The 26,307-nt window shown below is 42.1% G+C and overlaps 1 protein-coding gene across 14 annotated transcripts in view; it reads right to left on the minus strand.

The window, feature by feature from the left end:
• Positions 1 to 26,307, minus strand: part of KMT2C (lysine methyltransferase 2C) — a 346,573-nt gene that overhangs the window by 243,559 nt on the left and 76,707 nt on the right. For all 14 annotated transcript variants that reach the window (XM_039527507.1, XM_039527506.1, XM_039527503.1 and 11 more), the window contains one exon: positions 6,367 to 6,455. In XM_039527507.1, the coding sequence (XP_039383441.1) occupies positions 6,367 to 6,455 (89 nt within the window). The remainder of the gene's footprint in view (positions 1 to 6,366; positions 6,456 to 26,307) is intronic.

Consider the following 26,307-nt stretch of genomic DNA (forward strand, 5'->3'; position numbering starts at 1 on the left):
GCAAGGGTGAAAAATCGGGACAGGATTGGGTGGGGGGGTAATAGGCACCTATATAAGAAAAAGCCCCAAATATCAGGACTGTCCCTATAAAATCAGGACATTCGTCACCCTAAGGAGAGGTGAGAAATTTATGAAAGTTTTGATAAGGAAAGACAATGATCAAAGGATCAGCATGTAGAATTCAATTTCAGGAAACCTAAAGGGAGAACCAAGGCTAAGGCAAAATATACTTTGGATGGAAAATTGCTTAAACTAACAGAGGAAGAAAATGATCTACCAACAGGAGAATAGAAGCATGAGCTCAGTATTAGACAGAAGCAACAAACAAAAAAACCCTTAAAGAAACACAAACCAACAGAGGCTACTAGGATGCATTTGTTTTGTTATTTCTTTCTTTAGATTTATACTGCTACCCAAAAAGAGCGCACATTCCAGGCTCTGTGTACCCTTAACAATCTTTTAAAACATACTGTTAAATAGACTCCCCAAATTACTCCAAAAATGCAATACTCTGGCAGAGAGGGTGTGGGGTCTGGGAGGGAATTTGGGTCCAAAGGGAGCTCTGGGCTGGGGCAGCGGATCGGGGTGCAGGAGCGGGTGCGGGGTCTGGGAGGGAGTTTGGGTGCAGGAGGGAGTTCCAGGCTGGTGCAGAGTGTTGGGGTGCAGGAGGGGGTGCGAGGTGCAGGCTCTGGCCAGGAGGCACTTACCACAGGCAGCTCCCAGCCGGTGGCGCAGCAGGGCTCGGGCAGGCTGACTGCATGCCATGGCCCCACGCTGCTCCCGGAAGCAGCTGCAGCCGCCTGCTGCTGACAGCATGTCTCTGTGCGCCCCTTGGGGGGAGGATGGTAGTGGGTCTCTGTGCACTGCCTGGGTCCACAAGCACCAGCCCCGCAGCTCCCATTGGCCGGCTGGAGCACCCATGGGGAAAAATTAGTGGGTTTGGAGCATCCACCGGCACCAACCTCCCTCCTCTGCCCCCCCCACCTCTCATGCACCAGCGGCCCCCCCGCTTACCAACTTCTCCTCCTCCGTCCCAGGGCTTCCAGAGCACTGCGAACAGCTGATTCACAGCGTTCAAGCTCAAGGGGCGGGCAGGGGGGAGGAGGGACACCTGGGGCCGGCAGCTGGGACATGGGGCTGGCATTGGAGCCCCCAGGCGGGGGGCCAGAGACCAGGAACCTGGGTGGCAGCAGGTCCCCCCAGGTGGGAGGGGCACACTGGGCACAAAGCCTGGGGGTGCTGCAGCACGCCCTGCTCCCCTACTTCCCACACCTATGAATACCAGCTGGCACTCTGCATTGACCTTCCGTGGTTCGGGAAATTCTCTAGTTCGGCACCAGTCAGGTCCCAAGGGTGCCGGACTAGAGAGGTTCAACCTGTATTAATCTCAGCCATAAAGTATCACTAGCATAGTTTTCTGCATTAAAAAATGCAGAATGTTTGCACACCAAAGAAAAGGCACATATGCCAAGAAATACCAGTGAGATTTCAGAATTAAAGCTGGTAAATAGTACAATGGGTCAATGGTATGATATAACCTTTTCCAGAGGGTTTGGCTGGAGAGTCTTGCCTGCATGCAAGATTGGCAATGGCCGCCTGCATCTTGCAGGAGGTCAGACTAGATGATCATAATGGTCCCTTCTGATCTTGAATTCTATGATTCTATGATTCTATCCGAACAGGTAATAGAGGACCCTGGTATATGAGGAAAGGGGAAAGTAGGAGAGCACACCAAGACTCTGGCATGTGAGAAGGGGAAAAGTGAGTGCACAGAACCCCTGGAATGGGGGGAAGGGGAAGGATGAGGGACACACAGAGCCCCTAGCCTAAAGGAGAGAGTTTTAGGGAGGCCCTGAAACAGAGGGGGATGGGAGGGTGGAAAGTCATGGGGTGCATGCAATAAGCTTGAACTACAGAAGCTGAAAACCGTGGACCTCCTAGTTTAAATATAAATAAGAAACAGGTCTGGATGCAACATTCCTTCTTTCAACACCTATATTTAAAATTCAGTGTTTCCAGCAACTTGGCTACTATCACGAGTTCAACTCCTAATATACCTTTCTTGGCCTCTAAGTGAGTACACATATATTCACATTTCTATTCAGATATTTTGATTGTCAGATGCTCATAATAAATGCTATTGGTAAACTGATGCAGTAGTATTCACTTAGTGGAATTCTGAACTGATGGATTTAGTACCTGTTTTTTCTTTGTTATGACATGTTTACTTGCTTACTAAATATTAATGCAATGGTTTTGCTACATATAAACACTGGCACATGCACGTTATTGTAGTAAACACATGCGCCCACGGGTTTCAACATTTAAACAATGTTCTCATAGATTCGTTACATGTCTTCTGGTGAACACTGTGTTAAATTTAATACATGCAGTGGTAAGATAAGTGGGTTGTTAGCATGTCACCAGCATCGAGGCAACACTCTTCAGGGGGTAACTCTCACCAGGAGATGGGAATATGTGGAGAATCTCTCTCTCTGGGAGGTAGGGGAAAGTGGGGAATCTTCCCCATCTGCTCCCTTCAGGAGATGGGAGACATGTTTCCTCTGTTTTCTCCACTGTGGAAATCTCCCTTCCTGTGGGCAGTGGTTTTCATCCTTTGAACCTCAACCATGTTTGCAGACCCCTAATAAATTTCAAATGGAGTTGTGGACCCCTTTGAAAATCTTAATTTGCGGACCACAGGTTGAAAATCACTGGAATAGGGGTTTGTGGGATAACCTGCCACATTCAGGGGGAATACTCCTTCCTCCTGTCTGGGCCTTACCAAATTCACGGCTGTGAAAAACGTGTCATGGACCATGAAATAAGCCCTCCCACCTGAAATCTAGCTATTGGAGGGGAAAGGGAGGGTCAGGGCTGGAGGCATCTCAGTCAGAGCTCCTACCATTCCCCAGGCTCCAAATGCTAGTCCCCACACTGGGGAGGGACAGGACTTGCTCTTCCCCTGCACAGCTGCTCTCGTGGGGAGATCAGACCCACCTCCACCTCCACCTCCAGGAACCTCCTGCAGCTGCAGGAGTGAGGGTGGCAATCACGCAACCCCCCAACAGCAGCTTTGCAACAACCCCACCCCACAACTCCTTTTTGGGTTGGGACCTCCATGGTTACAACACTGCGAAATTTCAGATGTAAACATCTGAAAACTTGAAATTGACTAATTTTCAAATCTTATGGTCATGAAATTGACCAGAATGGACCCTCAAAGTCCCTGTCTGACAGCAATGTGGATTACTCTGAATTCAATTGACACTAACAACATATGACTATTATTATTTGTATTACAGTAGTGTCTAGAGCCCCCAGCCAAGATCAGGGCATCATTGTGCTATACTCTGTATGAACACATAGCAAGAAAAAGTCCCTGCCTCAAAGCGATTACATTCTAAATAGACGAGAGAGAGAAGAAAGCAGACTAGATGTACAGAGAGGTGAAGTGACTTGCCCAAAGTCACATTACACGTTTATATTTACATGAACTCATTCTGAACTCTCAAATTCAAAGGCCCATTTAAAAACTCTACTACAATACTATTACCATTTTAAAATAGTTTGTTAGGAAATATTGGTGAGGTTTTTGCAAAAGTCCATTTCCCCCTTTTTTTTTTTTAAACTAAAAGGGTACCCATCTCAGTACAGAGCCTTTAAAAAATAAAATGACAGACACACACAGACAACTAAAAACTCCTTCCGTTTAATGAATAGCAAATAGTTTTATATCTATTAACAGCTAACTGGTATCACTTTCCCCCCCCTGCTTATTAGCCCCAGACCAGTACTTTAAAAAGTTCATTGGTCCTGAAAACATTTCTGCCAGAATTATTCAAACCCTAGCAAGTCACAAGACAGCAAATTTTAAAAAACAGTTGATTATGATTTCCTGCTCGCTCTCTCCCTCCCCAACCAAGCCTAACATTCGTTTAGCAGTCAATGTTCCCCAAACTGCTTAAACTGACAATGTTCCTTTAAGTCCAGTTTGGTCCCCCATGTCCAGAGATATTGGACATGCACATTTACAATAAGGCCTTTTCTTTTCCTTATTTTTTTTAAATACACTGCCAGAATGGTGTAAAGGGGCTTTAGCATAAAGAAGAGTCATGCCCATAGTGACCAAGAAGTCTCTTTGAGGCTCCAAAAGGGATGCAAGTGAAGTATTCCTCCTTGTTGGCCTCTCCTCCAAACAAACTAATTATTCACAGATCTATGCTGATGACACAGGGAGTGTCGCTAAACTAGTTAACATGACTGTGTACAGCCAGACCAGTGTAGTAATTAAAGCACCTTTTAAATAGTAATGTATCATTACAGATTTTTTTTTACCTCCTTTAACAAAATTTTAAAAATGTCTATTCCCCTGATAAAGTTTATAAGGGTATTTCCAGTGGGGAGGCAGGGCTCTGTGTAATGGGCAAGTCTGAAAACAAAGCACCAAAGAGGCTTAGGCTTTTGGCAAGTCTACACTACAAAATTAAATCAACCTGAACTACGTCGACATACAGTCACCACAGTAATTAAATCACTTTTGCACGTCCACACTAAGCTTCTTGTGTCAGCGGTGCGCATCTTCACCAGGAGCATCAGTGTGGGGCATTATGGGACGGCTTCTGAAAGGCAGCAACAGTAGATGCAAGTAACACAGTGTCCACACTGACACCATGTCGACCTAATTACATCAACCTAAACACTACACTTCTCGTGGCGGTGAAGTGGGCGAGTTACATTGGTGGGAGCTACATTTTAGTGTAGATGCTTAGAGTTAGGTCAATGTAAGCTAGCTTACATCAACCTAACTCTATAGTAAAGACCTGGCCTTAGCCTTCCTCTGCCCTCCCCTTCTTTCCTAAGGATACTGGTGCCTGCTGTTTCTTCAGTTTCTGCTTTGTCACCACTGTTACTGATAAACATCCTTATATAGGGCCTGGGGAAGAGCATACATCAAAGCAGTGCATGAGAATATTTCATCACCCCAGTGCATGAGACAGGTAACGCAACGGGCTAAACAAAGTGTTGGCAGACTAACAAAATCAATTGTTGACTGTTCCCTTTGAACTAGACACCCTTCAGAACCTATTAATACCAGTCATTTATCAATAAGAATCGCTGCTGAACACCTCAAAGCACTCCCTGAAACCTGAGCACAAAGTCTCTTCAATACTTTGTAACTCTTACCAAATGGGGAGCAAGAGACCAGATGACACAGCTAAATCTCTCATCCCCTTCCTCATAATTTCATGCCCTGACTATCACAACCTCCTCTTTTATGGCCTCAACTATGGTAACTTTGCTCCCCCAAAGTCTATTTAAAATAATGCTTCTAAGACAGCTCCTTTTTCTGACCACATCACCTCCTTACTCTGGCCATCCAACTCCCTCCACTGGCTCCCCCTTAACCTCTATATCAAACATACGTTTCTTGTCTTTACCTTTAAGACCCTTCACAACTTAACCCCGCCCTTTTTAGCTGATCTAGTAACTCATTGTAATGTGGACACCTGCCTTCACTCTGCCAGCATTCCCAGCCTTTACTGCCCACCAGCCAGCTTCTCCCTTAAACACATCTCTGCTTTCTTTCACTCTGTCCAACATGCATGGAAAGAGCTCCTCCATAAAATCCATACAGTCTCTTCCTTATTCTCCTTCAGATCCCTTATTAAGGCTCACTCTGTCATGATTGCTACAAAACCCTGCCTGATAGTTACAGCCTAAGCAGATTTCCAAGAGCTACATACATGTAGCTAACAAAGCTGTGGAAATTCATCATCATACTCATTCATTTGTATGTTTTAACCCATCTGTTTTGGTCTTCAGACTGTAAACCCTCCAGGGTAGGGATTACATCTTTTTTATGTTTGTACCACACCCAACACAATGGGGTCTATATCCTGATTAAGGCCTTTGGGTGCTATCTCAATATAAATATTTATAAGACTAGCAAATTAACATGTGTTTCTCAAACAGCAGCAGAGAGCACTAACATTATGCCATCCCTGTGGTATAATTTCCTTAGTTAACTGCTACTACAGGGCAAAGAGCAACATTGTATTTTGGCAGATAATATACAAGTGGCTGCTACTGTATTTTATTTCTGTTAGACAGTGGTAGAGTTATCAAAACAAAAGAGCCACTAGACATTTGAAATACAGAGGAATTTTCCTTCAGACTATTTTTAAAAGGTAAAGAATGCAGTCTTATTTTTATAAATGTGTAAATGTCTGTTTCATGGTGTCATATTAAAGCAAGAGATTATTTTCCTGCTTATAGACAGACAAATTTCCTGCGTAACTACATGCACTCACTTCTAAAAGAGAAATGACAAGATGACACTACTGATACTGTACGTCTCTTTACCTGTTTCCACAGTGTTTTCTGTTTCTGCTGCCTCCAACCCATCCATGCTGTCTTCATCCTCCACTGCAGTTTTTCCTCTACTCCGAGGCCTACAAATGCAAGAAGGGCACATTGTTCACAAACAAATCTTTTCAGTTTAAATGTATCTAGGATCAAAATCATTTTATGCTGACTGAGTCATTATCATCACTAACTTATCTGGAATTCAAGTTCAGCAATTATTTATGAAATTAGATGACAGTCTTACCTACATTTTTTTGTGCTGTTGAACAAGAGTATTATACCACTAAAGGTTAACATGGTACCCCTTTATAATCAGCTGCCAGACCATAAGATTTTGCAATTACTATTAACAGAATAATTCAGTAATTCACCTCTTTTGAACAGACAGTAGGCCACTGGCATGACAACAAGTGTTTAGTAAGAGCTTCACAGATTTCATTATGCAGAAGGCAATTACAAGGATCTTACTTTAGAATGTGGTCCAAAACTTGTGCATTAACAAATCTTACACACTATACACAGATATATATCCATATAAAGCAGGCCAGAAAATAAATTCCAGAGAATATAACCATATCATTGGAAAAAACAAACTGAACAAAAAAACAAAACAAAAAAAAAGGAATTTTGCTGGTGGAACAACAGCGCTAAAAATGATGTTAGTTGACAAGTTACTTTTAAAATTAAATACTGGAGCGGGTCAGAAATTCTCAGACGCAACAATATTTTAACTGACAGAAAATGCCAATTTGAAATTGAAATGTTCCATGAAGACTGTCTGATTTTGGAAAAAGGGCTGACAAAAAGCAGGAAGTTTTTTCACTGGGAACCCATCTGGTTTCCTGCCACTTTACCTGCCTGGCTCCTCAGGAGCCAGCTTGGTGGGAAGCCAAGAGCCTGTAAGCCCTAGGAGCCCCAGATTCCAGGCTCTTCAGCAGCTCATGTGCTGGGCTCCTGCATTGTGAGGCTGCCAGGACTTCCCAGCAGGCAGACTACCCCCAAAGTCAGGGACCCCACAGCTTCCAGGGCTCGCAGCTCTAGGGCATCCCATTAGGCAGACTGTCCCCTATGCCAGGGAACCCAGGGCTTTCCATTTCACAGAGAATTTTGAAATTTTTAGTTTTCATTCCAAATTGGAATGAAACCAAATTTCTCAGTATTGAAATCCTTCCTGAAAAGGACTTACCCGTCTCCACACAGCTCTATTAAATACAAAAGAATTGCATTAAAATAATTTCTCTGTACTAGACCAACTGAGCAGCAGTCCAAAGGAAACGTTCCATCCTGCACCACCTCAGATGCTCAGGAACTAAGACAATAGGTGCAGAATTTGAACAGAATTAGTTTGGTCCATGCTCTGTTGAGTGTACTGCTGAAGCAGAGCATTCCATACCAGAGCAGTAAATGTCTCATAGTAAGATCTCTCTGGTCACATTAGAACAGTGTTGGCCATGTGGAGGAGTAGAGGGATTAAAATGGAAATCAAAACAGTCTGAAATCCACAGCACCTTTCATTCCCACGCAGGGGATGCAATATTGCTGTGCCAGACACAATGAAAAGCAAAGGAGTTAAAAAAGCAGTCTTTACTTTTGCGTTTCTTGGCTTTTGTTTTTGTTTGGGTCACAGTAGGAAGGGAGAAGTCCAAAATGCACACATGGCAGAACCACTACTTTAATAAAATATAAAAAATAAACAAGTCACCCTTATTACCCAAAATGTTAGCTATTATGATAATAGCACCCAAAGGACTGTACAGATTAACCTCCCAGGAAGCAGCAGGTCTGTGAAACTGGATTGGGTCAGTAATTGCATTCCCTGAGAAGCTATTGACATAAATATAGATATTTGATAAAGGCATAGGGGAAAAGAAGGTTGTTTTTATGGGCTCTCCATCTGTATGGCGCATCTTTGGATTTTTTCTCCTCCTCAAATTATTGGTCCCAAATTTAGATTATCTTTGGACAGCTGTCTACAGAATGGAGGTTTTGTTCACCACTTTCATGTTATTTAAAATGATTTTTTTTAAACGAAAAATAAACAAGATGTATTCCTCTCCCAATAAGGTATTAAGGCTACAACTGTTGACACATTTCTCATGTACACACCTGCTGCATAAATACTTAAACTCTAAATCTGACAAAAACTACCAACTCCATCAACAACATTAACCGGAATTAATTGTGTTACTTTAAAGAGGGAAGAGGGGAAGTAACTTTTCCAAATTAGGGTCCTTTTGATATCTTTAAAGGATCACAGTTTTTCAGCCCTGCCCTGAACTAAACAGATGGCAACCCTGGAATACAGCTGAATGCAGCTTCTCTTCTTGCCCCCGGCCAGTTTTTCCACGTGGCCCAAAGATGACATGAATATTTAGTGGCGGAAGAAAAATAGCCTGCTGTTTTCTCTCTACTCCCAGAATTCTCTTTAGCCATTTGCCCCTCAGCCTTCTGCAGGTCTCCATTACAGTTTTCTAAAGGTATGTCTACAATTAAAACCTCATGGCTGACCCAGGCCAGCTGACTTGGGCTCTTAGGACTCAGGCTGCCGGTCTGATTAACTGCAGTGTAGACATTCCAGCTCTGGCTGGAGCTTAGGCTCTAGGATCCTGCAAGGTGGGAGGGTCCCAGAGTTCAGCCTGAACCCAAATGTCTAAATTGCAATTAAACAGCCCCACTTGAGCCCAAGTCAGCTGGTATGGGCCAGTTGAGGGTTTTTAATTGCAGTGTAGACACACCAACTGTCTATGAGCTTTGCCTTGCCATAGATGGCCTCCCCAATGGAAAGGCCCCCAGAAAAGACTGCATACCAACCAAGGTCATAAAATGCAGAAGACCTGTTCTACTGCAATATCTTCATGAGTTGCTCTGCCTGTGCTGGAAAGAAGGCAAAAGTACCACAAGAAATGAGAGATGCCGACATTATCACTCTATAAAACCGAGGGTGACAGGAGTGACTTAACAACTATTGTGATATTTCCCTTCTTAGTATTATGGGAAAAGCCTTTGCGTGAGTTGTCCTGAATAGACTTCAGACCCTTGCAGATAGAATCTATCCTGAATCACAGCACGGCTTCAGAGCTGAAAGGTCTACTATCAACATGATCTTCTCGCTGAGATAACTACAAAAGAAATGTAGAGAACAAAAAAGTCCCTGTACATAGCCTTCATCGATCTCACAAAGGCTTTTGACTTTGTCAGTAGAAGTGGACTATTCACACTTCTAGAAAAGATTAGATGCCCCTCCCAAGCTCTTAAGCATGATTCGATCCTTCCATGAAAACATGTACAGCACAGTCCAATACCACGGCTAGGTGTCTGAGGCTTTCCAGATTCATAGCAGAGTTAAGCAAGGTTGTGTACTTGCCCCAGCTCTGTTTGGGATCTTCTTCTCCCTGCTACTGAAACAAGCTTTTGGTTCCTCAACTGAGGGGGATCTACTTGCACACAAGATCTGTTGGAAAGCTGTTCAATCTTGCAAGACTAAGGGCTTGGCTACACTTACAAATTTGCAGCGCTGCAGCAGGGTGTGAAAACACACCCTCTGCAGCGCTGCAAATTGCGGCGCTACAAAGCGCCAGTGTAGTCAAAGCCCCAGCGCTGGGAGCCGCGCTCCCAGCGCTGTCCGTTATTCCCCACAGGGATGTGGAGTACGGACAGCGCTGGGAGAGTTTTCTCCCAGCGCTGGCGCTTTGACTACACTTAGTGCTTTGAAATGCAAGTGTAGCCACAGCCTCAGACATAAAACCAAAACTCTGGAGGCCCTTATCCAACATCTCCTCTTTGCTGATGATGCAGCAGTAACAACCCACACAGAAGCTTATCTTCAAAGGTTAATGGACAGTTTTTCCAAAGCCTGCCAAGACTTTGGGCTTACCATAAGCCTAAAAAAGACTAACAATGTGCCAAGGAGTTGAGGAAGCACCCTCCAACAAGACCAACAACCATGAACCTGAAGTGCTGAACGAGTTCATGTAACTGGGGTCCACTATCGCAGTCAACCTTTCACTTGAAACAAAACTCAACATCTGCATTGGAAAAGCCACCACAACGTCTAGACTGAACAAGAGCATATGGCAAAACAACAAACTGACAGAACACACAAAGATCTGTGTGTATCATCATGTGTTATCAGCACACTTTTGTATGGGAGCGAGACATGAGCCTCATTTCCTGATGAGAATATGAGGTTCAACAGCTTTCATATGCGTCGCCTTCGTCGAATTTTTGGAATCTCCTGGAGGGACAGAGTCACCAATACTGAGGTGCTCAAACAGGCGAGCAATACCCAACATGCGAACACTCCAACAGAGACACCTCCGCTGGCATGGGCACATGTGCTGAATGAATGATGGGTGCATCCCAAAGGACATCCTTTCTGGGGAACTGGCATCTGGAAAAAGACCCAAGGATGCCAAAATTGCGTTTCAAGGTAGCGTGCAAGTGAGACCTCAAAGAAATGGACATGGATGTGGTCAGATGGGAAGATCACACTCAAGACTGCATCCTTTGGAAATAAGAGCTTAAAAAAGGTCTCAGGAGTTACGAGAGGAAGCAGTCCAGCTTAGAAGAGGAGAAAAGAGCTCGCAGAAGGCAGAGCCCAAAGGGTCAAATCATCACCTTTAAATGTGACAGATGAGGCAGAGATTGTCTCTCTCGAGCAGGTCTCTTCAGCTACATTTGCGGCTGCCATAAAACCAAACTGAGTAAATTCTTTACCTTTCAGGGGTGCATACCCATGGTCTCTTGAGACTGAAAGATGCCTTCTACTAGAAATACCCTAAGTGGATTTAATCCCCTCCATGTAGCAGAGCAGGGAAGAAGCATAGTTATCTGGATAGAACACATTTGCCAGCATTGTCCCACCCTATTTCCCCTCCTCCCCCTGCCCACAAAAGAAAAAAAATCTGAACAAGTGAACTGTTGATTAATGGACTCAATCATTAGAATATTAAAGAAGTGTGGAGAAGAACAAAAACATATGTTTTAATGTTACCTTCTTTGCAGTTCTTTACCATCTACATAATTTAGACACTTTGCACTCCCCACGCTCACATTCAACAAACAAGCTAAAGGCATTTCACATAGACATAACGTGATGTGTTTATAGCTGAAATCACTAGAAGTGATGTAGAAAACAGAAATGCTAAAAGGGTACTCAAAAGCAACCACATAACAATGGTAATCTCTCTTAACTACTACCCTAATTACTTTTCTACCTACCTCCTAGCAATAATACAACTTAAGTCACAGCTCCGGGCAGCAAAAGAAAACAGTTTTTTCCAGCTTTTCAAAATAAACAATTAGTTCAAAAAATTTCTCCCCACATAACTAGTCTCCACAACACCACTTTGTATAGAATAGCTCACTGGCTAGTTGCAAATATGCCTTGTGTTTATTTCACAAGGTATATAAAATTGTGAATTTTATGTTATAGGTATTACATGAATATACAAAACATAAAAACCTATCCTATACATTTTTAAAGGCTTTATTTCTGCAGCAGTGTTCACTTTTTAAACCCTGTCACCACATCTTAGCCACTTATTAACATTAGCAAAATCACAGGTTTGGACTAATTAAACATAATTGCTTCTTTTCAGTGGAAAACGTACCCACATCTGGTGTTTTCATGCAGTTCTCCCCTCTGCACATACACTACAAAAGGCCTTCCAAACAGGACTCAGGTTTAAAATAAATCCATTAGGGTGAAGAAAAAAAAAGTGAAATGAAGAGTCAGGGTATATTGGTATCTTATTTTAGTTTGGTTTCAGCACTTAACATGATCATTAGAGATTTTATAATCCTGTATTATAATCTAAAGAAATATAAAATGTCTATCGGAGAGGGATAGCTCAGTGGTTTGAGCATTGGCCTGCTAAACCCAGGGTTGTGAGTTCAATCCTTGAGGGGGCCACGTAGGGATCTGGGGCAAAAATCAGTACTTGGTCCTGCTAATGAAGGCAGGGGGCTGGACTCAATGACCTTTCAAGGTCCCTTCCAGTTCTAGGATATAGGTATATCTCCATATATTCATTCTATGCCAGGTTCTAAAGAAAGAACTAAAAAAACCCACACAAATAAAAACTTGCAATAATAATTTAGTGTTTCAAAGAAGATACAAGAGAAAATCCCCACAGTAACATCTACATAGACAACTCAATGGTTAAAAGTCTAAAATTGATGTTTACTTTTCATTAAGTAATTTTCATACAAGGTTTATCTTGTCACACAAGTGTTTGATTGGTTAGCAGAACATCCACTCAAGTACTGAACCTATTACTGTAAGTTTCCCTTTTGATTATTCAGTTATAGTTTTAATAAAGTTAATATTTCAGGACTTCATGCACCACTCCAGAACATTAAGAAATGCATAATAGATAATAAGCGCTTTGAAAGTACATGGTATTTTACACTGCTCAGTGAATTTGTTTCTAGTTCCTTAAAATTACTGACATAACCAGAACTAAAACGGGTTTTGTAGAGTCTCTTTCATTCTGAATTCAGCAACAGCTCATGCAAAGCTTTGCAGATAATTTAAAAAAAAAACAAAACCTGAATCCAAACATTGGGGTTATCAGCTACTCTTTCTGAAAATTAGCCATGTGATTTTTAATTACGAGGATAACCATCAGAGTCAGAAAGAAAAAAAAACTTGGTTAACATTGTCTGAGTAACTGCATTTCCAATAATTCAGTGTCTTCAAATAAATCACTACATTATCAGCACCGGGCTTAAGACCTTCATGCTGATGTGGAACTTTAACGCTCAACCCTCCAGCCCAAAAATGAATAAAAGGGTTGCTAAGTGAATTCCCAGCATACATATTCTCCTAAACAGGTGCCTGTACCTAGCTTTTCTTTTATAGAGTGTACAAAAATATTTTAATATACTTTAAATCTATTATCAACAATAGGGCCTATCCTCAAAACGCTGTCACACAGGAACTAGAGATGGAACAAAGCTGCATAGGTTGGATCTCAACTTCCCCCTAATTTAGGGGTTTTAAAACAAGGTTCTAGTTCAGGCCTAACTGAACTGGAAACAATACCAGTTTAGGGGGAATTAAATAGAACCAAAACCATGAAGTCAAGTATCAGAGGGGTAGCCGTGTTAGTCTGGATCTGTAAAAGCAACAAAGAATCCTGTGGCACCTTATAGACTAACAGACGTTTTGCAGCATGAGCTTTCGTGGGTGAATACCCACTTCTTCGGATGCAAGAAGAACCCTCTTGCATCCGAAGAAGTGGGTATTCACCCACGAAAGCTCATGCTGCAAAACGTCTGTTAGTCTACAAGGTGCCACAGGATTCTTTGTTGCTTTTACAAAACCATGAAAACATGACTAATTATACACAAAAACACTATGCTGCATATGAGTTATGATTGGTCATAAATAATAAATAAGGCTAAGATTTTGTCATGAGTATTTTTAGTAAGTCACTGACAGGTTGCAGGCAATAACCAAAAACTCACGGATCCCGTGACCTGTCCTTGACTTTTACTTGCGAGGAAGGACTTTGGGGGTGGGGAGGGTTGAAGCCGAAAATGTCACAAAGGTCAGCTGAAGTCACGGAATCCGTGACAGAATCGGACCCTTAACGAAAAACTCAAAAAAGCAAGGAAATTAAAAGTTACCATGCCTACAACTATAATTACTCTATTCATGCAGCTACAAGGACACACACACCAGGAGAGCAATTCAGACCATGTGTACACTACAATCTTTGATCCAAGCACATGTCAGCATAAAGCTGCCAATTAGTATATCGCTTGTGTGCGCTCACACTTGGCTCCTTGCACCAGCACTGTGGGTACTCATCAGGAGTGCTTGTGTCAGTGCACTCTGCAGTGCACCATGGGTAGGTATCCCAGCATGCAACCCACCAATGTCCAGCGCAGTCTCTTTTGGGAAGTTTTGAAAATGCATGGTGGGGCAGAAATGAATCATGCAGGGGTGACTGGGAGCAAGGGGTCAACTTCCCAGCATGCAGCTATCTCCATCCCATAATTTTCATGAATTTTTCGAAAATGCCACAAACCACCATGGCCATCCTCACTGTCCAGCGTCTCTGACAGAAGCATGGAGCCTGCACAGCTCTGCACTAGTGTCGTAAGTTTTGCAAGCACAGGACACACAATCCTCCAGTATTTGCTGAGCTGTGAGAAGAACCGAATCACAAAAGAAAGTGACTATTTCTTGGATGGCAGATTGCTGTGGCACATAGGTTGCTGTTGTTCACAAAGCAGCTGCAGATGATGGAGCACTGCTTCTGGAGAAACAAGCATTGACTGGTGGGATTGCATTATAATAAAGGCTTGGGATGATGAGGGGTGACTGAAAAACCTTTCGATGCACAAGGCCACATTCCTGGATCCATGTGTTGAGCTCTCCTTAGCCCTTCAGTACAGGCACACCAAACTGAGAGCTGCACTGACAGTGGAGTAGCGAGTGGCAATTGCACTGTGGAAGCTTGCAATACCAGATTGCTACCAATCAGTGGAAGTCAGTTTGGAGTTGGAGGCTGTTGTCACCCAAGTGTGTAGGCCCATTAATCGTCTGCTGTTACACAGGACTGTGACTCTTAGCAGAGCACAGGACATAGTGGATGTAAATGCAGCAAAGGGATTCCCAAACGCATACCCATATTCAGACACCAGACCACTTTGCCTCAGAGCAAATCAACAGAAAGGGCAACTTTTCTATGGTTATGCAAGCATTGGTGGATCACTGGGGACACTTCACTGACATCAACGCTGGCTGATCAGGAAAGGAGCATAGTGCTCGCATCTTTAAGAACATAGGACTGTTCAGAAAGCTACAAGCAGTTACTTTCTTTCCCAACTAGTGGATTATCATTGGTGACGTTGAAATGCCAGTAGAGATCCTGGGGGACCCAGCTTACCCCTTTGCTCCCCTGACTTGTAAAGCTGTACACCAGTTACCTTGACAGCACCAAGGAAAGATTCAACTAGCAATTAAGCAGGTGCAGAATGACAGTTGAATGCATTTTTGGTAGATTTAAGGGATGCTGGCATTGTTTACTCACAGGATTGGATCTCAGTGAAAAACATATCCTAATGGTTATAGCTGCCTCCTGTGTCCTGCATAATATCTGTGAAGCAAAGAGGAAAAAGTTGCTGCAAGGGTGGAGGGAAGAGGTGGAGCAGCTGTCTGATGAGTTTGAACAGCCAGACATAAGAGCTATTAGAAGAGCTCAGGAAGGTTTTGAAAGAGCACTTTAACAGTGAGCCACAGGCATACCCGAGCCCACTTATCCACTGACACTTAAAAAACTCTTGGACCCCAATCTGGGTCTTGCTGGTTATGTGGTATATATGTATCTCTTCATCCTTGCAACCGATACCTGTAATCCCTCATAACTCAAGCCTGACCCCAGATGTACAGTACCTTCCCTCTTAACTTGTGTCTAGTTAATTTTAAACATTTATTCTACCTGCTGTTTTGTGGCCTGTTAAGAACTGTGTGGTGCTTAAAGTGTTATATTCATAGATGTGCACCATCAATGCACCTATTAATTTTGCAGTGCTTGCTGTACATTTATGATTATTACACTGTGTTTGTCACACTGTACAGTAACATGTAAGTGGGTCCTTTCAGAAATACTAGGCACTCTGCAGCATTTTTTGTGACCAAATAAAGAAATTATTTTCCAAATAATATGATTTTATTCAGTAACAAAACCAGTTCAAAGAGAAATTCATGCAATTAAAAATCAAATACATTAAAAACTTAATAAATTAATAGAACTGATCTTAACAAGGAGAAAAAAACATTCATGTTCATTTTTTACCACCACATACAGCCACCATGCCCCCCCACAGGTCAGTGTATGTGAAGCTGTGGTTGTCCTTAATGTCTCCTTGGGCGGGGTGGTAGGGGTAGGGATGTAGCTCCTGATGCCACATGGCATGTTGAGGGGGGATGCAGGGAGGTGCTGTAATAGAGTTCTCCGTGGACTGCAAAGGGAGATGAGCCCTTTGGACTGCAGCCCGTGGACCGCAAAGGGAGGTGAGTGACTGTTGAACCTGTAGGTCCACAAGAGCCTGAAGCATCTGTGTCTGCTTCCAGAGAAGCCCCATTATGTCCTGATGCATCTCCCTCTTCTTTCTTCTGCTGGGACTCATGGGCCTTTCTCCTGTCCCTCTTTTCTTCTCCAAGCGGTCTGCAATGTTCATCCACCAACCCATCTGCTCACTGTCTGCTGCAGCACTGGCTTGCAGTATCCCACAGAGCATATCATCCCAAGTCCTCTTCTTTCTCCTCCTCCTCATCTGGCTTCGGTGTTCCACAGGTGTGGAGGGGGAGCACCGCAAGTCCACAACAGCAGCAGCTGCAGATAAAACAAAGAGGTACCATTGTCAATATAGTCACAACCAAAAGTGAAAGTTAAAATTCAGAACTCCCTTCCCTTGCTCCCCTGAAGTTTTAAACAAGACATGTTTATTGACATGTCTGCTTTAGAGTGCTTGTGCATGGCACCACTCAGAGCTCCAGCCGCAGTGAGTATGGCCTGCAGAGATGAGAGAAATGAATAGAGAATTTCTCGGTTGCGTGAAACTATGAGTATAGGGCAAAAGCACCGAATTCCGGCACCATTTTCCACAAACAGTGGAAATTTTAGCGGATATCTCACTCCTGAGGGTAACAAAGGCACAGAGAGCACAGCTACTGCTGGTATCCCGATGCCGCCCAAGCCCGTATGCTGATAGCCTGTTTACTGCAATGGTGCCTGCCAAAGTTATCGCTGACTGGCATGGGAAAATGTCCTACCACAGAGGAAGAAATAGGGCTGCCATCTCTAGAAACCTTTGAGAGAGGATTGCAGAGTGTCTCTATGAAAGCTTCATTGAGATCTCTCAGGGGAATTCAAGGTACTTCCCTGTGTTTATAAACAAAGTGCTCCACATGTCCTCCCTTACCTAACTCCACGAGGGAATGAAAACAGATAACAATGCTACATCTCTTTGTTATACCGCTACCTCTTCTAGTACAAGTAAATTAATGAAAAGTTGCTAGCGGTGTCCTGTTAAGTTGGGGGCACCATCATTGTAATGGGAAATACAATTACACACTTACCCGGGGTTCCTTCCCCAGCATCAAGCTTGTCCATGCTCAACAGACTGGACTGAGTGAAATCTTCAACAGGTCCTGGCTCAAGACATAGCTGGACACCCCCCGATCACCTGTCCTTCATCCTGCTTCTCTTCTTTCTCCACTTCTCCTGGCTGTTCGTGCCAAGGGCCTGTGGTTCGGTCTCCTTGGATGTATTCATGGTGGTGTGAGGGGTGGTGGTGGAGTCTTCACCAAGAACGGCATGCAGCTCTTTGTAAAAGTGGCAGGTCTATGGCTGGGCACCAGATCAACTGTTTGCCTCCCTGGCCTTCTAATATGCCTGAAGCAGTTCCTTCACTTTCAAGCGGCACTGCTGCTGATCCCTGTTGTATCTGTTCGCCTGCATCCCCCGTTCAATCTGCTTGTAGATGTACATGTTTCTATACCTGGTCCGTAGCTATGCTTGCACAGCCTCTTCTCCCCACAGGACCAGGAGACCCAATATCTCCTGTTTTCTCCAATGCAGCGTATCAGGAGCACATAGCTGGCATGATCAGCTGGGCAGCTGCACATAACAATGGAGAGTTGCCAGGTGTTCTTGCCAAGCTGGACAATCAGGAAAAGGCATTTCAAAATCTGCAGGGCTTTAAAGAGGCAGGGGCCTTTTGGTTTCCGTGATCCCTGGGCAGAAGAGTTCACAACTGTGACCAGAGCAGTCAGTGTCAGGCATTGTGGGACAGCTGCTGGAGGACTATTAGGGTCACTGTCTACACTTGTGCTCCATGGACATCAGTACATCAATCATGGCTCAATGCTACTTGGAGAAATGATGTTACTAGATCACTGTAACAAGGTACTTACATTGGTAAGAGATAAATTTAAGTGTAGATACATGCACAACTAGGTCAATGCAAGGCAGCTTACATCAACCTAACTTTGTAGTATAGACCAGACCTCAGACAACACTTCACAACCTTAACTCTGCTTCAGTAGGGATGCCAGCCCTCCAGCACTCCCTACCTCAACCTCCCCATCACCACCACGAAAAGACTCTTATTATTATTTGTATTACTGTAGCACCTAGGAGACCTAGGCATGGACAAGGCTCCCATGGTGCTAGGCACTGTACAAACACAAAAGAAAAAGATGAACCCTGCCCATGGAGCTTACCATCTGGGGCCTGATCTACACCTAAATATTAGACTGACCTCACTACACCACTCAGGACTGTGAAAAATTTTGCGGCTTGTATAATGTAGTTAAGGCAACCTACCCCCCACTGTAGACATTATTGGATGGATGGCAGAATTCTTCTGTTAATCCACCTCTCCAAGAGGCAGTAGCAAGGTTATCTACGTGGATGGGAAAAACTCTTCCATCAATGTAGGAAGAGTCTACACTACAGCGCTACAACAACACGATAGCTGTGCTGCTGTAGCCGCTGAAGTGTAAGACCACAAACAACTGATGAATATACACAGACAGTATTCATTAGCATTATAGACGGTGGTCTCAGTACACCAGCAGACTCACTATTGTCAAGTTTTTTGTGATGAGATTCCCATTGATCTTTTTTCCACAAAGCTGGGGGGGAGGGGTGGGGATTGTATATCATACCATTCATGTTTAAAAGAACGGATATATTCACAAAAAATATAATTCGTTAACCAAGAAGTGCTCCAAACACATTGAGGATTTAATGCAGGGATCGGCAACCTTTGGCACGCGGCTCGCCAGAGTAAGCACCTTGGTGGGCCTGGCAAGTTTGTTTACCTGCTGCGTCAGCAGTTACGGCCGACCGCGGCTCCCACTGGCTGTGGTTCGCCGCTCCAGGCCAATGGGGGCTGCGGGAAGCGGCGTGGGACAAGGGATGTACTGGCCGCCGCTTCCTGCAGCCCCCATTGGCCTGGAGCAACAAACTGCAGCCAGTGGGAGCTGCAATCGGCCGAAACTGCTGACGCGGCAGGTAAACAAACCGGCCAGGCCCACCAAGATGCTTACCTGGCGAGCCACGTGCCAAAGGTTGCCGATCCCTGATTTAATGCAAAGAAATCAAAGAAAAATTTCATTTAATAAACAAGTTGTATTCTGGCTCATAAAATATCAATTGACAAAATAAAATAAAATGAACTGTAGTAATTCTACTCATATTCACATAGTGTTTAATCAGTTTCAAATCCTCCATGTCCCATTACAATTTTAAATAATCAGATCTCTTGAACATCATCTTTCTTAAATTTGTCAATTCAAAAACTCCCTAGTTTCATCATAAAAACGGGAAAAATATCAAATAGTATCACTATAACCCACTGATAGGATTTCAACATGTACACTTAATTTTTCCATTTTAACATGTTTATTCCTAGATGTGTCTGGATATGTTGTAACCATATTATTACAATACTGAATATTTCCTCTATATTTGTAAAGAGAGAGTGAGCATTTTCACAGTTCCATAGGGACTTTAAGTTACAATCAATATTCTTAAATAGAATTAGATCTAAAAACTACAGAAGGAGTTTTAGTAGTGACCATAAGAAGATTTAGATTTTTGAAGTGTGATATTTCTCATGAAAAACGCAATCTAAACATAAAAGTGTAGATTGACTCAAAGGTACTTAATTAACTGATGCAAGAATTCCTTGCATTCTAATATTAGCCTTAGGGTCCAAAGGATCTCAATTTTTTTCTACAACAATATTTTCTTTGATGTAAACACTAGTCAAAGATTTAACACTTTCTCTCTGGCTCTGTAAATAACTGAGAAAATTTTCTCCTCAAATTACCTTTTCCCTCATCTAAATTTGAAATTTTCAGTGTAACAATCAAAGTAGGAATCAAATTGATCAACTCTACTTTCAGTGCAAGAACTACAGAAAAATAAAAAAGTACTCTAACACTTTAAATTAAAGATGCTGAAAAGCTGAAGAAATCAGCAAAACTCACTATTTCACTTACAGTAGTAGCCAAAGCCAGGAGCAGCAGGGAATGAAATGGATAACCAAGGATCCTCTGGGCCATGCCAAACACTCCCCACCAGATGTTACAGAAGACTTTATACTCTAAATGCATCTATTGCTGCCATTTCTCTAAATATTCCATTTCCTTTTCAGAGATATTGAAATTCATCTGACAGCAGAGAATTGTACACAAGATGCTGATCACAACTTACACTTAGCCCCTAAGTAGCAACCTTGGCACTGGACCTTTATAAGGGGATGAGTTTTCACTTTAAGGCCATGCCTACCCTACAGGGACTACATACATCAGCACAACCCCGGTGCCACAGCTATGTTGGAACAACCCCCGCTTGTAACTATTGTGAGTACGGGAAAACCAGCTTTTGATGGCAGAAGCCTCTTCTACAAGTAAAGCAAGAATGTTTTCTTAATTTCTGCTTATTCAACTAGTTGAGCTCAATGATGCAAAGTTAAGAAACCAACTGTGAGCTAATAAAGCAGGACATTATTTTCCTCTTCTAATCTATGAATAAAAAGTAGGTATGAGAGGATGGGATCTACTAGTTGTAAAATTTTGAATGACATGATGACCAAAAACAATCTGTTCAATTCTCTAACTACTAATAATACTTCCTTTAATTAATTAGTTTTAAATGCAAAAGGACTCAGGGACTTGTAGATGCAAAAGTTTTACACTGTTTTCTTTTTTAATGCATTTATTTGTACATAATTCTACATTTGTAAATTCAACTTCCATGATAAAGAGATTGCACTACCGTACTAGTAATGGGGGAATTGAAAAATACTATTTTGTTTTTTACAGTGCAAATATTTGTAATCAAACATATAAAGTGAGCACTGTACACTTTGTATCCTGTGTTGTAATTGAAATCAATATACTTATAAATGTAGAAAACATCCAAAAATATTTAAATGGTGTTCTATTATTTAATCGCGTCATTAATCATGATTAATTTTTTTCATCACTTGACAGCCCTACAAAACATGTTTTGATCAACTTTTTTTCCTTATGTATCCAGCACACTTAAGGTAGTTTTATTGAAACTAATTACAAAAAAAAAACCAATTTTTAAATGCTGCTTTTGTGCATTTTTAATTGAATTCAAATTTCCATCCAAATCCAGCTGGACACAAATTGTGAGTAACAAATTAGTCCTCTAGTAAGTAATAAATGCATCAATCACAATTTTTAACATAAAAACAGGCAAAAAAAATCAAGATTCTGAATATTTGTATGTTAAGTTACATAATTGCTTAAATAATGGTCACTAGATATAGTGTATCTTCCTGGTTAGAAGACAGAAGTACCAAATTTTGTGAAAAGGATACATTTAGGTGCAAATCAACATGTGTTAGTGACCACCAACCAATGAGAATCAACCTTTCATTAGAAATGTAACTATAAAGTACAAATGCAAGCCAAATATAAAAAATGTACAAATGCAAGCCAATTATTTAAATCTAGGTTTCCTGCTTGCTGATTTAAATTGTGATTAAAATCAGTTATTTAAATCACTTTGATTTAACTCAATCTACCCTGCCACTTTTAACTCATCCTCAGAAAGAAAGGTGGGAGTATGAATTTGTGCAGGTAATCATCTAGAAAATCCTAATAACCAATTTCTTTGAGTACTGCTTGAACAGATTCCCTACTGGCAGATTAACTAGTAATAATATCTACTCCTGGGGGAATTCTGTGCCACTGCGCACATGCAGAATTCATGTGCCACGCAGAATTTATTTTTGTCAGCAAAAAATACATTCAGCCAGAAAGGTGCTGTTGTTACTCCTTTTACCCACTAGAGACCACTGTGGTGCCAGAACAGAGAGAAGCCAATCCCAGGGCAGAAGCACCGCAGCTGCAGATAGGGAAGAGAAAGAAGCTGCATTCCTCACAGCGCCCTGCCCATGGGGCCAGGTCAGCAGGCATGTTGATGTCCTGCCATATCTCATGCTCACATCTTCAATTAAGGTGTTAAGAGATCACAATAAATATCCTATATACCTCATAAGAACGACCATACTGCGTCAGACCAATGGTCCATCTAGCCCAGTATCCTGTCTTCCAACAGTGGCCAATGCCAGGTGCTTAAGAGGGAATGAATAGAACAAGCAATCATGCAGTGAATCCATCCCCTGTCATTCACTCACAGCTTCTGGCAGTCAAAGGTTAGGGGGACAGAGAGCATGAGGTTGCATCCCTGACCATATAGGTTAACAGCCTCCCATTAGTCCTCCAGTAAAACCAGGGAGGAGCAGACATTACATCCTTGATATGTCAAAGTTAAAAACAAGCAGAAAAAAAATGGTCACACACCCTCCTTTTATGGTTTCTTTATAAAATACAGAATCATAGAAATGTAGGTCTGGAAGAGACCTCAAGAAGCTATCAACTCCAGCCTCCTGTGTGGCAGGTCTAAGTAAACCTAGACCTCCATAACAGGTATTTGTCCAACCTGTCTTAAAATCCTCTAGTGATGGGGAGTCCACAACTTCCCTAGGAAGCCCATTCCAGAGCATAACTAACTCTTATAGTTTGAAAGTTTTTCCTAATAGCTAACCTAGATCTCCCTTGCTGAAGATTGGATAAAGAATAATGGGCTCAATCTTCAGTGGACATGGACAACAACTGATCACTGTCCTCTCTGTAACAGACCTTAATATATTTGAGGACTGTTATCAGATCCCCTCTCAATCTTCTTTTGTCAAGACAAAACATGCCCAGTTTTTTAAAGCTTTCCTCACAGCTTTTCCTTTCTAAACCTTTTTATCATTTTTGTTTCTCTCCAATTTGTCCACTTATTTCCTAAAATATGGCACCCAGAACTGGACACAGTACTCAAGCGGAGGCCTCACCGGTGTTGAGTAGAACAGGACAATTACCTCCTATGTCTTACACCCCAGAATATTAGCCTTTTTCATAAACTGCATCACATTGTTGACTCATTCAGTTTGTTCGCCATTTTGTAGCTAAGCATTTGATTTTTTTCCTTCCTAAGTGAAGTACTTCGCACTTGTCTTAATTAAATTTCATCTTGTTGATTTCAGACTAATTCTACAATTTGCAAAAGTCATTTTGAATTCTAATCTTGTCCTCCAAAGTGCTTGCAACCCCTCCCAGTTTGGTGTTATTCTGCAAGTTCTATAAGCATATTCTCCACTCCATTAACCAAGTCATTAATGAAAATACCGACAAGTACTGGACCCAGATATGACCAAGTGGAACCTCACTAAATACATCTTCCCAGTTTGACAGCAAGCCATTAATAACTACTTTTTCAATTCAGTCTTTTAACCAGTTGTGCACCCACCTTGTAGTCACTGCATCTAGACCACATTTCCCTAGTTTGATTATGAGAATGTCATGTGGGACTGTGACAAAAGCCTAATATCAAGATTTGTCTATTCTACTGCTCCTCCCCACCCCCAATCCATGAGGCCAGTAACCCTGTCATAAAGATGCAAAAAAGGGCACAAACTCATTTAATAAAAACTGCATGCACACACACGCACACCTTTGCAGGTCACATTTAAACAAAAAGATTTTTTAAAACACTGCATTATTCCCTCCTCCATAAGGGGCATAAACTGCAAACATCTTCTGCCCTGAATGGCTTACATGTTTGTTTTTTATGGTGCTGAGCACACAGACAACATTAAATACATAACATTATAAATATAACCCCTGGGATTAGTAATATTCAAGAGAAAGCATAAAGGAACCTTGCCTCTATTCAAGGAGGATGTCATTGATCACAAAGACTTGACTCCTGTTCCAATACCTTCTGTACTCCTTTGTATCAATGAGGTCTATCAGAGATTTCCTTCACCTCTAAATTATCAAAGCTAGTAGTGAGTCTTTCAGATATTGCTTATACTGAATGCTGTATCTGCATCTTAGGTTATGTGCTAGAAAATGGTCTTTCCCAGAAAGGTGAACTGTCACAAGGAACATTTGATGATGAATGCACCACTCCTGGAGATGAATCATCTCTTGACACAGAAGTTTTGAGTGAGCTCCCCCATGATATCACTATGGTGTTGCCCGGCAGGATCTGTTTTTCCTTGTTCTAATTACGATTTAATGGCTGGACGAATTACAGTACTCATTTTTAGTTTTCTTATCTGAAAGTTGGCTTCCCCGAGCCTCCGTGTTTCTTGCAATCAACTGTTCTAAATGTGCTCCCCAACCTTGCCAGAGGTGTCCAACACAATTACCTTCAATGAGAGATTGGGAAAAGGCAAATAGGATGTACTGCCTGCAGGCATTCTCCAAAACTGTCGACCCAAATCAGGGAGGCATAATCACTATGGGAGCAATGTCATCTCATTGTTGAAAAATTACTTGTCCCAGACATAGTTCTAATAGTCCCAACTCAATTTTTGCAAATGGAATGACATAAGTGCAGTAAGCCATTAGACCCAGAAGCCTGAGGCAAGCTATATTGTGTGATGAAGCTGGGGTCTGGCCAAGTTGACTGCCTCCTGTATTTTCTCAGCTCTTCCTTAAGGAAGGTAGGCAATTGCTAACTTGGAGTCTAGAACTGTTCCTGTAAAAGATAAGATTCATATGAACACCAGCTTGTCCTTACTGATGCTAAGTCCCAACGACTGGGTCAAGAGAGATACTTTTCTCATGGACAAATGTGTACCTTAACAAGACTAGGCCCATATCAACCAGTATTCAAGATACAGATACCCATAATTCTTTTGATATTGGAGATTACCAGAATGGCCAAAAAAAAAAATTCAAATCTTTGGTGCGAAAAAAAGACCAAAGGGAAGGATTTCATATCAATAATGATTGTTGCTCACAGAAACACTAAGTGTTTCATGTCAGCTGATCAAATAGCTACATGGAAGTATTCATCCTTTAGACTGAGAACCATGAATGAATCTGCCTCTAACTACATAGGAAATATTGAGGCACAGGTCACCACATTGTATTTGAAAGTTCAAATACATTTGTTTAGACCCAGGAACCAATATAGTGTCTTTTTTCCCTTGAAAATTATAAAGTAACGAATGCAAAATCCCTTTTTCCTGATACCGTTGAGGGATCTATTTTATTACTCCTAGCTCAAGAGAAATCTCTTAATCTCTTAGAAGCATCCCGTGAGAGGACTACTTGAAAAGGTTGGAGAAGTATGTCTACCCTTCATTTTCATATCTGTGCTGATGAAAAGTGATGTACAGATATAAAAAGAGCACAGAACTGGCAATATCAATCCATCTTTCCCACTAATTCCCAGTAAAATGTCTAATGCTAAACTGAAGGGCCACCTCTAGGACATGAGAGACCAGGTTCAGTCTCCATGCCCATTCAATGGTTAGCTTATTTGTTGAGACTACCACCAAAGATGTCACCTTGTGCCTAATCATATATGGTTTTCTGTTATGGGAAAACCTCTCCTAATAGTAACTGGACCAAGACCAACTCATTGCATATAAACTGTCAAGGCTGAATCCCCACTCTGTCACTCCAAGTGCAGAAGGTGGGGGCCTGCAAAGATTTTAAAAATTAATACTTGCCCCCTCCAGGCTTGTATTAAACTCCCAAGGTTACAGCTTTTCTCTGACCTTAGCTGGGTAAACACTGCCACCACCCAAATGCAAACCCCCACCCCTTTGAACCCAGGAAGGAACACTTGGAAATTCCTCCCTGTGAGGTACCCTCAAGCCCTTTCACCCCCCTCTGGGGAAGAGCTGAGAAAGAAAACAAAGGAAATTAGCTGTGGCCACCAGCTAATTAAATAACATATGCACAAACTTCTTAGGACACCAAAAATCCAATCCTGTTCTTAAAAAGGGTAAATTTTAATAAAAACAAAAGGAAAGAATATACATCGGAACTTAGGTTTTTGCTAGATTTTTAAAAGAGCA

The sequence above is a fragment of the Mauremys reevesii genome, linkage group 2 (genome assembly GCF_016161935.1).
Source record: "Mauremys reevesii isolate NIE-2019 linkage group 2, ASM1616193v1, whole genome shotgun sequence".
Classification (NCBI taxonomy): Eukaryota; Metazoa; Chordata; order Testudines; family Geoemydidae; genus Mauremys; species Mauremys reevesii.